This window comes from Uloborus diversus, chromosome 10 (assembly GCF_026930045.1).
Source record: "Uloborus diversus isolate 005 chromosome 10, Udiv.v.3.1, whole genome shotgun sequence".
NCBI lineage: Eukaryota > Metazoa > Arthropoda > Arachnida > Araneae > Uloboridae > Uloborus > Uloborus diversus.
In genome coordinates, this window is record NC_072740.1 from 86,281,340 (window position 1) to 86,293,392 (window position 12,053).

At 33.2% G+C, this 12,053-nt stretch overlaps 1 protein-coding gene across 1 annotated transcript in view; it reads left to right on the forward strand.

Annotated features, from left to right (window-relative positions):
• The first annotated feature begins 4,725 nt into the window (after nt 1-4,725).
• LOC129231495 (mediator of RNA polymerase II transcription subunit 27-like) overlaps nt 4,726-12,053 on the forward strand; it is a 32,750-nt gene continuing 25,422 nt past the window's right edge. The window contains exon 1 of the mRNA XM_054865824.1: nt 4,726-5,005. Coding sequence (XP_054721799.1) covers nt 4,821-5,005 — 185 coding nt within the window. The 5' untranslated portion in view covers nt 4,726-4,820. The remainder of the gene's footprint in view (nt 5,006-12,053) is intronic.

Genomic DNA, 12,053 nt, shown 5'->3' on the forward strand with positions numbered 1-12,053 from the left:
ATTTATCAACAGGTTTTTTTTTTTTTTTTTTTCAGTCTCTTCTCCCCTTTTTCTCTGAGTTTTTAAGCAAAATTGTCTCTTTTTATAAAAAGAAAATTATCACACATGTTGATAGAAGTTTTACAATGACAATTGGAAATGTTAGAGTACAAATTTTGATTATCAACCATTAGATTTCAACTGTAGCTGCTCTGCCCCCCCCCCCTCCCGCCAGCTACTAGCAGTAATCCTTCAAATATACTTGTAGGAAACAGTGGTACCAATATTCTTTAAAATTATACTTTTCATACTTTTTAGAAGAAAATTCTTAAAATTTGGCTGTTTTCTATGTTTGTCAACTTAGAGTCGACAAAAGTTCTGAAATAGATTCAATTGGGGTTCTGAAATAGATTCAATTGGGATTACATCTTTTTTCATTATTTCACTATATTATGGCTTCAAGTTGGGAACAATTTCATTAAATATTTTTTGTTACTGAACAGAAATAAAAAACAATATGTGAATTGTATGATTTTTTTCCTACTAACTTGTTTTTTTTACGACCACTTAGTTATTACGAGCAAATATTGCGGTCCCTTCAACAGCAATATAAATCTCGATTAAAAAAAATGTGTGTTAGTGCGTGTTTGTATGCAAATCACTATACTTGGGGCAAACCTAACTTGGCAGCGTCCTAATGCTGTGATTGGGATCTGCAAAGCCTTTGCAATGCTACCAGGATAGGTTTGCCCCAAGTATAGTTTAAAATAATGCCCGAAGTAGACAATTTCTAAAGCATACAAAAGTGGCGAACCATGTAATGATGATCAATAATAAACTAAGTTATCACCCCTTAACCCAGAACTCGAACAGAACTACATGTAACATACCGACAGCTTGGTTATGGCGCAGCCAGAGGGGAGGGGGGAGGTTTCAGGATCAAAACCCCTCCCGAAACCTGATTTAAACCCATGTAACCAATCCTTAGATTAGTTAAACACATATGAGCATTTTTCATTGAAAATCCCACCCAGAAGGTAAAAATCTTAGTTTTAAAAAGAATTCAAACTTTCATTTGCAGCGCAGAGAAAGAAGTACAGTAAAAACCCTACTAACGGACAGCCCTCTTATGCGGACAATTTTTAGTTCTCCGATTCCAAAGCAGATAACTTTATTAAACCCCTATCCTGCGAACACCCCTCTATTGCGGACAAAAAAAAAAGTCCCCTTAATGTCCGCATTTGAGAGGTTTTTGCTGTACTTCATATATGATATGGAAATTTATGGTTATTTTTTCTGTATATTTATTATTTATCTTTCTTCTTTAATTTCTTTATAACAAGGTTCAAAGTGGCTTCCTTGCATCATTTCTTTTAGATAAAACATCGAAAACAACTCTTGCTTTCCTTCAAACCATTAAATTTCAAATTTGCAGAAAATTTCTGATCCAAAAGAAACATAATTGATATTAATAAATATCCATGGTATAAAAATGTCAGTTTCTAAGGAAAACAAGCGTGTAAAGGATACAAGATCAGTATAAAACTCTATGAAGTAGCTTACATATTCTTTATTATCAGATAGTAGTAACTGGAATATGTTTTTAAACTAGCGTCTAGTAAAAAAAAATAAAACCATCTATTAATTTTGATTAAGTAAAGTGCTATGTATGATCATTAATAAATCCACTTCTGGTGAAAGGTCTTCTCTAACCTTTTTCAAATGCTATGATCAATTACGTTTATATAAGAGAGATTTACAAAAATACACTCCTACAAAAATACATTTATGCACTAATTAGCCTTTTATTTGCAGAAGGGCAGACTATGGATACTTGATCCCTAGGGATACATGATCCCATAGCCAAAAATGTACCAAAATCATTAAGTAGAAATTTGAAACCTGAGAATTATGTTAAAGTTATACTTGCACATAAAAACTGGCAACATTTTGTTTTTTTTCAGCCATTTTGTTTTAGCTCAAGAAATGATCGTCTGAATGTGACAAGGGAAACTTTTTTTTAGGAAAGCAGTCCGAAGTTTACATTATCCATTAAATACAACTTTTAAAAAATTCCGAAATGTAATGTTCAAGTATAGACAGTCTTTAATAATTGAGACATATTTTTAGTAAATTGCCACTGATTGTCAATAATAGAACAAGTATGTTTGTAAAAATCGCATATTAGGTATACTTGATCCCTTCGTTTAGAGGGATACATGATCCCAGGGATCAAGTATCCTTATGACAATATAAACGCAATGAAAACAATATAAAAGTTGTTTACTTAGTTGACATTAACTTTAAACATTCAAAATCATGTTAACATAATAAAATTAACCATAGTTTGTGTGATAGATTTAAACAATCACTACGTAGTCAGTACTGTAAATATGCTAAACAACTGAAATATCAGTTCGCACTTGTAACCCACATAACACCTCAAACATCTAAACATCAATAACTCTACTAATAAATTATGTTCTGATCAGCCAAATGAGCTTGAACAAGTTGAAATAGATGTCAAGTCGTTGTATGAAAGAAAAAAAAATGATTTTACTATAGTTAGATTTACAACAAAAAAGTGAGTTGCCGGATAGAATGCAAAATTGGATTTCCAGAGTTTGAAATACGTTTTCTGAAGTGAAAAGGTAATATGTGCTTAACCAAACTATTTTTCCTGAAAAATTGACAAAATGTGTTAAGCTACACACATCCAGTTGGGTTGAGCGGAACTTAAAGAACTACAACAAACGAATTGTTTGCATTTGACTTTTCAGGTTTTGAAATCCTATAAGCTAGGCTTTCTTTTTTATGAGTACACTGATACTTACATTTTTCTTCCCTCTTTTTAAAAATTAATTCAAATGATGAAACTCTTAATTTTATTATTGCAAGACAAGAAGCAAATAAAATGATTTTCGTGCTCGTCATCCTAATTTTTTTTATTTATTGTAATTTTAGCTCTATTACGGTACTTTAAAAAAATTGTTTGTTTTATTTATTAAATATGGTATTGTTCACAACTGTAATGGATAATAAGTAATTAATCAAAAGCATCATAAGTTCAGGAAAGTTGTGTACATTTTTTTTTAATGTCTAGTGAAATTTGAAACTATGTTATTTTGTGTTCAATATTATTATAATCTAATAAAGAAAAATAGAAATTGTGTTTTTTTTTCAAAGAAACATTATGTAGAAAACTGAAATCCATAAATAAATTGCCGATCTAGTGACAAGGCTATGTATTTTCTCAGTGGGATCAAGCACCCCCCTTGAAGGCATCATGTATCCCCTAGATGTGGGGATACATGATCCTTTTATGAAATTATTGAAAAAAAGTATTTTACCAAGACTATCCGTTTAATTTCAACTAAAAATATACTGTCTGGTAGAGGGAAAAATTACCTTTCTTCAGGTTTAAAAAAAAAAAAAAAAACTGATAATTTGCAGCAGCGAAAAAAAAAAAAAAGAAAATTAAAGTGGGGATCAAGTATTCCCAGTCACCCATATGCATGTTTAAATGACTGTCCGGATTAAGCCAATTCGGTTTTATAGGGTCCAGATAAATGAGAATTTACTATATGCAATATTAAAATATTTTGATTATTGTTATGCTGCAAATAAAATTCTTTTACGCACTAAAATCTTTTTTTCTTTTACGAAAAATTGTGATGGAAATTCAATGGAAAAAGCACGTAAGCCATCAAAAATATCACAAAATAGATCTGCTGTAGAGTATAAAGATTTTAAGTTTTCTACTAGTACTCTTTCGCTATCCATATCGTTCTAATTAATTTTCCCACTCTGATGAAATAAACAATCGTTATTTTAACTCATTTAATTTTAAAAGTATGAAGCTGGCTTGAAAACACTGAACATCATTATGTTAACTTAGAAATACAAGCAGCTTATATCAAAGTATACATAGAAGGAAACATCAATTCACTGTAAAAATGGTCTTTAAATACACATAAACATCAGAAAATGAGAACTGATAAGAATGCATATGAATTACACACAATAGCAATTAATGTCAAATTGACTTGAAAAGTTTTGTAATGTATCGGTTTAAAAATTAAATAATACAAGATAAAAAAAAAATCTAGATATTGTAAGTAAAAACCGTGTTTCGATAATTTCAATAAATATTTAAACAAACCAGAAATTTAAAATCTCATGATAAAATTCAAACAAAAATTAAACAATTATGCATTTTGATTCACAATATGAAAAATCTTTCGCGCTGAAAGCCAATACCTATGTTTATTTTGCTCTCATTCCGCTCAAAACTACCTCCATCAGCCAGCTTCACAGAAGGCGAAAAGATTACGACCGGACGGATTGCTTTTTTGGTCGAAAAAAAGAGACGAAACTCGCAAACGGTTGGAATTAGTTACGAATGACATCGGATTTGCCGGTTGATCTATTCGAACATCTATCTTCCCCATTGAGCCTGCGCACAGGAGCTGATGACTCATGCAAACTGATGCTGTTTGTTTACTTTGCTTGCGTTCGAGGACCATAACTGGTAGCTACCGGTTGACCAATCACGTGACACTTAATGATCACGTGCTTCAATCAACCAATCAACAGCTTAAAATGGTAACCGGTGCGGCAACCGGTTGATGATAGAACGCTGTGGTTAGAACCGGTTAATTACCGGTAGACCGGTTAGGTTTGTCGATCGCAACCATTAATAAGTGCTCTTGCATACTGTTCTGCCGGCCGCACAGTCACAGCCGTTGTTTCCATCTGACAACCAAGAAGAACCGGGACGAGAACAAAGCATTGTCCATTGTCTTTGAAACTCCATTAATTCAGACTACGTTCCTAATAAAATGGGCGAGATAAATTTAGAGGCTCTGAGTTCTGCTTTGAAATCGATCAAAACTTTGCGAAGTTCTGTCGTTGAGATCTTTAAATTTTTAGATGACGGAGCTGCTTCTGCTCATGATGATGAAGAGCGCGAAAAATTCGTTTCTGATGCCCAGCAAAAATTGACCAATGCTAGAGTTCGCATGAGGTTAGACATTCCTGATATCTTTTATTTCTCAGCACTTTTATGTTTTTCAAGTCATTAAAGTTTTGTATGCTTTGAAATCCTCATGCAACAAGCAGGGGTGAGCATCCCCCAAGAGTAATGGCGCACCTCCGCCTACACACTGAACAAAAGCCAGTGCAACATTCTCCCAAAATCTGCTTTTCCGAAGAAAAAAGTGTCAAAAAATCTTACACATGAAACTTATGATAAAATAGTTTTCCCACATGTCTAGTAAAATTACGTATTTTCTTTCTGAAGATAGCAATATGGAAACGTATGTTTGAGGATATTTTTCTCCCATTTCTTTTTGCATTGGAAATTTTGTCCAACGAAAACAAATAACTCAAAAAAAAATTTCTGTCTTTGAACGAATTTATTTAGCCACAAAATGTGAATTTAGTATGAGAAATTTTTTTTAGCTTTTTTTTCTTTTGAATTGAAAATACAAAGCCTTACGCACTTCTGAAGCTAAACCACTTGAAATTAGAAATCTTTGAGAGCCTTACCAATATATCTAAGCAAACCAAATATCTTTTTCTGAAAATCTTTTATCTAATTCCTAAGCATGTTAAGAAGTTACAAATTGAAAAAAATAAATGAAGTATTTCTAAAATTAACTTATTAAATGTTTAACATCATTAAAAAAAAATATTAATAAGCAACATGTCGACAGCTGAAATTATTTGAATTATTGCATATAGGGTATGGGAGGTTGGATTAATTGGGGACCTGAAGCAAAGATGGATTTAGGGGAGGGTCAAAGGGACAGCTGAACCCCCTGTGATAAGAAACACTTTCTTTAAAAAAATTGAAATTGTTGGGACCTGATACAGAAAAAAGCACTGAAGTCGGCTCCTGTGGGAAGATTAAGTGCAGAAGTTGTGAATTTTCACATTTTGGCATTTTTGTCACTTATTGATGTGTACTATTTGTGAGATTTTTGTTGGAAAACAAGAAGATGGATTTTCTGTGAACTTGAATTTCAGAGGTGTAAATAAATGCAAAAAAAGAAGTGAACATATTTTCACGTGCTTAACATGTTCAGATTGTAGCATCAAAGAAAAAAAATATTTCCCTGAAAAATGTATCCATTAGGCCTATATTAATAGAAAATCCCTCACCTCCATGACAGATCTTATCAATGTCATTATTTCTGAGGTGAGAAAAATGATGGAGGGGAAATACATCAATTTTAGACAGTCTACCAAAATCATAAATTGGCAGTATAATATTTACTAAATACTGTTTTTTAACACACATTTGAACTAAAAGGATAACTACTAATTAAGCTGTACTTAAATTAAGAGGGTCATTCCGTAGTGACAAACGTAACATTCACAGCTGATTTTCTTTTTACTTAAAACTTGAAGTAAAAGGAAATTTTTTGGTTTAATATGCAGATTTAAAATGTACAAGGTGACTTTTTTTCATTTCTACCAAGAATTTGATGCAAAATAATCGCCAATAAGTATTTTTTCAGCAAAAAAGGCATTGTTACTAACGCAACATTTTTGCAACCCTGAGAAACAATGCTTATGTTACGAGGCAAATTTTTCTGAAAGTTACGCCGGGATTTAAAATTGGCTGACATATTTGTAAAAGGTAAACAGTCTATTTTGAAAAACATACTACATATTTATTACAGCTGAATTTTTTTTGGCCCTTAGTGGCACTTTTACGAAAGACTGTGTGTGACTAACATAATGTGACAAACGTAACCATCGAATAATAAGCAATGTATACACATAAAACACTTTCTGTAATTAATCTTTTGTACTTACATTATTTTTACACTTTTTAAGAACTTGCAATATGGTTCTTTCTTTACTTATTTCAATATCAGTGTAAGAAATTGAATGGAAGGATTCAGTTTAAGTAACTCAATTTGAATGTGCCAAAAAAAAAAACATTTACTAACTGAATAACATCATTTTTGGGCTAATTAAATCAAAAATTAACTTTTTACAAGTTGATAGTTTCACCAAATTCTAGTATTCTGCCAATACACTAGTTATCGTCATAAGAAACTCCGTATTACTTTTCAACGACATATTATTCTGCAAGGTTTACTGATTCATTGAACGAATAGTGTTGTATATCTTGATTTAAAATATAATATTGAAAACAATATGGTCAATAAGTTTTGTAGATTGCATTTTAATTCCAGATATCACCGCAAGCGTTTCAATTTCTAAATCATCATTTATGCATCTTCTGTAATATGCTGCAGTAGTGTTTGTTGTTTCACTGTATCATATAACATCTTCAAATGTTTTTCCAATGAGCTGCCATTTATTCCTTTTAATAATCAGCGAAGATATTTTCTAAAAAATATAAACCTTCTCCTTTGTTAAGAATGTCTTTCTATTTTCTTAATTCTTTAGTTTGGATTCTGGTGTTGAATGCATATTCAACAAGCTACTCATTTTGTTTTACTCACCCTTCTTTAAAAAAAAATGATAATTCTTCTTTAAATTGGAAATATTTGTTTAAAAGAAGACCTTTAAAAAAACCTTTTTAAGTTGACAGAAGTTCTACATAGTAACATTTCTAGAGGTGTTTTTCTCCCTAAATATTTTTAATCAATATAAAATGTCTACTTATTCAAAATTGTTTATGAAAATATACATTAAATTAAATAATTTTTAAATAATAGCAGTCATTCTTAAAATGTTACGTTAGTCACAGCTCAAATGTTATGTTAGTCACACTAATTATTTTATATCTTCTGTATCTGAAATAAATGTTTTACACTTTTTAAGTAGATATGATGCAGATGTAAGAAAATAAAAAGTGTTGGCTGGTACAATAATCTGGTTTGGTTTTTAAACAGAAAATGGTACATTTTTGTGATTAACGTAACACAAACATTTTCAGTGAAATAACCAAACTAATTAAAATACTTATCCTATGATATATCTAAAAAGAACAGTCAATTTATTGGTCCAATATCTAATCTTTTAGAATAAATATATATATATATTTTTGAATATTTGCAAAGAAATTTCCATTGCGCTAGAAAACTTAGAAGCATGTTTTTTTGCTTATGCTAAGCCTTTTCTACAACCTTGCACGTTTAGAGCAAGAAGAAAAGCACAGAATGGAAATTTCACAAACTGTTACTGTATTAATATACAAGAAAGTATACTGAATGAAATGATAGGTCACAATTAAGGCTTTGTGAAAAAAGAAATTCTGATTTTGATGGTGACATTTCTATGGAATGACCCAAGACAGCTTAATATTAGATTCCCACTAATCATTAAAATAGCTCATTGTTTGCACAATTAACAAAATTACTAATTTGATATTAAATTTGGCTTCAATTTTTAAACATTAAAAGTTTTTATCTTTTGTTTTTGTTCCTGTGTACAAGGCATCTATTTTTTTTTTTTTCTTTTTTTGAGTAAAATAATTGGAACTTAGCTGGGCCATTGTTTATGGTTACTTCTAGTAGGTAACACTTTCATGTAAGAATGGAAAAAACAAAGAAAACAGAAGGTTTTGAAAATGAAAAATATTTACATTCAAAAGTTGCATTTTCTGGAGAATCGGAGCCGATCCTAGCGGGTGTGCAGCCTGTGAACGTGGGCGGTCGCAGGCCGCATCATATACAGTTGGCTGTCTATTTAACGACTTTCTCTCTTTAAAGACGACTTTTCACAGGCTCGAATGATCCACTGTAGTTTTAAAAACATTCTCTTTAAGGATGCATTCTACTTAAGGGCAATTTTTTGTGGTCCCTTGAAAGTTGTTAAATAGAGAGCCTACTGTAATTCTTTTAATCCAGCAAAATTGCTGAAGAATTTCTCACAAGATATCAACTCTTTACACACATGTTTTTTTTTTGGTTGCAAAATTTTTTGACAGAACCAGTAATCTGGCATGGATACAGGGGAGGGTGCATGTCTGCAAATCCACCAACTCTGCAGTTGGGAGGCAGGGAGTACTCATTTGTGCACAAAAATGCAACAGGCACTGGCGCAGGCAGGAAGAGGAAGAGGCTGGTAAGGGAGGTGAAAGCCCACTGGGCCAACCATTCCTGAGAAGGCAGGAGAAACGAAACGTCTTCAGTTGGAGATTTCAACTCCTTCCCCCTGCACAAACTGCTGTATCTTAACAAGTATGGACAAGTCAGCCACAGTCCTATCTCTGCTCAAGCAGTATGTTTAAGATGGCTGTTGTGAGAGAAACCGTCCTGTTGGAGAGGTTATCTCGCGATGACATTGAACATATTCAACTTGTCATTGTCATCCTAAGAAGGACAGACTTGATTATCTTTGGGGATCATATTCCAAAAGTACTGGCTGCTTAACAAAAATAGTATTAGGAAGGCTTTTGGTCTTCTTACTGGTATTTACACTTTAAAGCAGCACCGTGCTGTAATGGGTATCAGTAATGATCCAATTTGCAGAGGTTACCTCTTTAATGAGGAAACTATTCCTCACACCCTGTGTGATTGCAAAATGTTTTCTGCCTACAGGTTTGAACACCTTGGTCATCGTTTGCTTGAACCATGGGAGATTCATGATATTCCTATTGGGTGTTTGCCGAATTTTACTGCTGGTCTGTTTTAAGACTTCTGTTTGGGGACTAGTACAATAGACCTCTGGTTGCAGTGCTTGGTTCGGTTGAACCCCCCTTTCTTTCATTTCATTCATTCATACAGGGGGAGGGGGCAATGATGGAAATCCCCCCCCCCAAGCATGAAAGGGTGCCAGCAGCTACTAATGCGTACCCCTCCCCCAAGCTTTTGTTGATCCTAAACAATTAAAACATATTTTATATAAAGAAACTATACTGATAAGATACTCTTGCAAGTATTTCAAACATCAAATTCTGTGTTCAACAGTTGTGGAGATTGGAGAGGCAATGGAAAATTGCGACTCCCCTGAGGGTCAAACATATATGATCAACGAACTAAATTTTTTTATTTTCCCCCTTAACAGCAATTTTTTTCTAATTAAAATCACGAACTGCTGATTTCAGATCAGGTAGGAGGACAGGGCCCTTGCCCCGGGTAACAAATTTAAGTGTGGCTCCAAAAGGAAGATCCAAAATGATGCCTTGACTTCTTTGACGAGACTAAAGAAGGCTTCAAACTTCATTTTTAGGACTTCAATTTCAGAAAATTTCGCTGGTTGAACCACCAATCTTAAGGATCCAATTAAGTCTCTTATTCATTCTTTCTACCTTAATTTAATCAAACATAGCCTAAAAATGATGGCTCCAAAATCCAAAATGTCTTTTCTGGGGACAGCCCTTCCTAATGTCATCAAAAATTGCTTAATGGCATTTTTCAAAATTTTTGCGGTAGAGGGCCCTAAAATCTAATTCCTAACATTACTACCAAAGATAGTCTGAATTAGCATCTCTGGAGAGGCCCCCAATTCCACCCCTTCTCACTTAACATATTCAAAAACTAACTAAATTTGCGTTTTTCAATTATCAGTTTTGAAGAACTTTGGAGGAAATACCCCGGATCCACCTTCTCTCCAGTGTAATCACTATAGCTCAAAATTTCATTTTTAGACGGTTCCATGAAGCCATCAAACCCTTCCTGCCTGAAATTGACTTCAAAAAACAGTTCACAAGGGCACATTGGACCACCCGCACGCTCTTTGTCCCCTCATTATTAAACAATGCCTAAAATACACTTTTGGGACTTCAATTTCTAAAAAATTCCGGAAGGCTTATGTACATTTTCACCGCGCTAGGGCATCCAGAATTCCCCATGAATCGCCAAGGTGAGGTGGAGAAAAGTCTTTAGTTGTATTTTTCAGATATTAATATCGAAAAATATTCAGAAAGGTCCGCTGAAGCTAACCAGTTTCCTTAACGTCACCAAAGATAGTACAAAATTGCACTTTTAAAAATATCCGCTTGGGAGTCCCAAAACCCTTCCTTCACAAAAATAGCCTAAAATTGATTTTAGTTCCGAAAAATATTTTAGTTCGGAATATTTTCTCGTTCCCCTATCATTTCCAAATATAGCCAAAAATGTGTTTCTGAAACAATAGTGCCCATAAATTACAGGAGGATAAATGCCAGACCCCTACCCTCACCAAAGGCAACCTAAATTTGAGTTTTAAACTTCAATTTCGAAAACTTTCGATAGAAGATGACCCAATCTCCCTCTTTCCAGCAACATCAACAAATATAACCTGAAATTGCTTGTTTGAAACTTCTGTTTCAGAAAAATTTTGGGAAGATTGCGATTCTTCCTAAGCTAAGGTCACAAAAAATAGCTGCAAATTGACATCAATTTTGAAAGAATTTTAGGAATTATTTTCCCCTCAAGTCTCGAAAAATTTCCTAAAACTGCGATTTTCGACGTCAATATTGAAAATTTCTCCATGGACCTTGAATGTTCTCGACTCTTGTCCCTGGAACCAAACACAAGCAAAGATTAATTATAGCTATTTTTCATATGCCAATTTTGAGTAGTTTCTGGGAGCAATCCCCCCCCCCCCCCCCCCCCCCCCCCCGTTTCTCCTTTCTCTGTCCTTCCCCTGATATCACCAAAGACAGACTATAAAATGCATTTTTACAACTAGTAAATTTTGGTATCTATACTTTCTTCAAAGATATAAATTGCACCTTAGGAATCTTTTACTATAAAAATTTTCTTCCTTTTTACATAAATTCCTGCTTCTTCTGTTTGTTTTTTTTTTCAATTAGAATTTGATACAGAAATTTGAAGAAATATTTATATAGACCATAGACTAATAATAAGAGTAGACCGAGCTATGGCAACCCTTTTGCTGCTCATAAACCAAACCATGTGACTGGTGGATATCCTAGCAACAGCGGGCGTTAATCGTAGCAGACGATCAACGCCAGCGCGAAATAAAATAAATAGAATTGATGGAACACGGATCTTTTATGGAGTCCGATTTGTAAATTTGTTATTCTAAGTTGTAAATATTTTGTTAATATAGTGAGTTTTTCGTTTAGATAGCATTGTGCATTTTCTTTAGTCAATTTCAATAACTCTCTACGCAATAAAAGATGCAAGCGACCAAGAAGA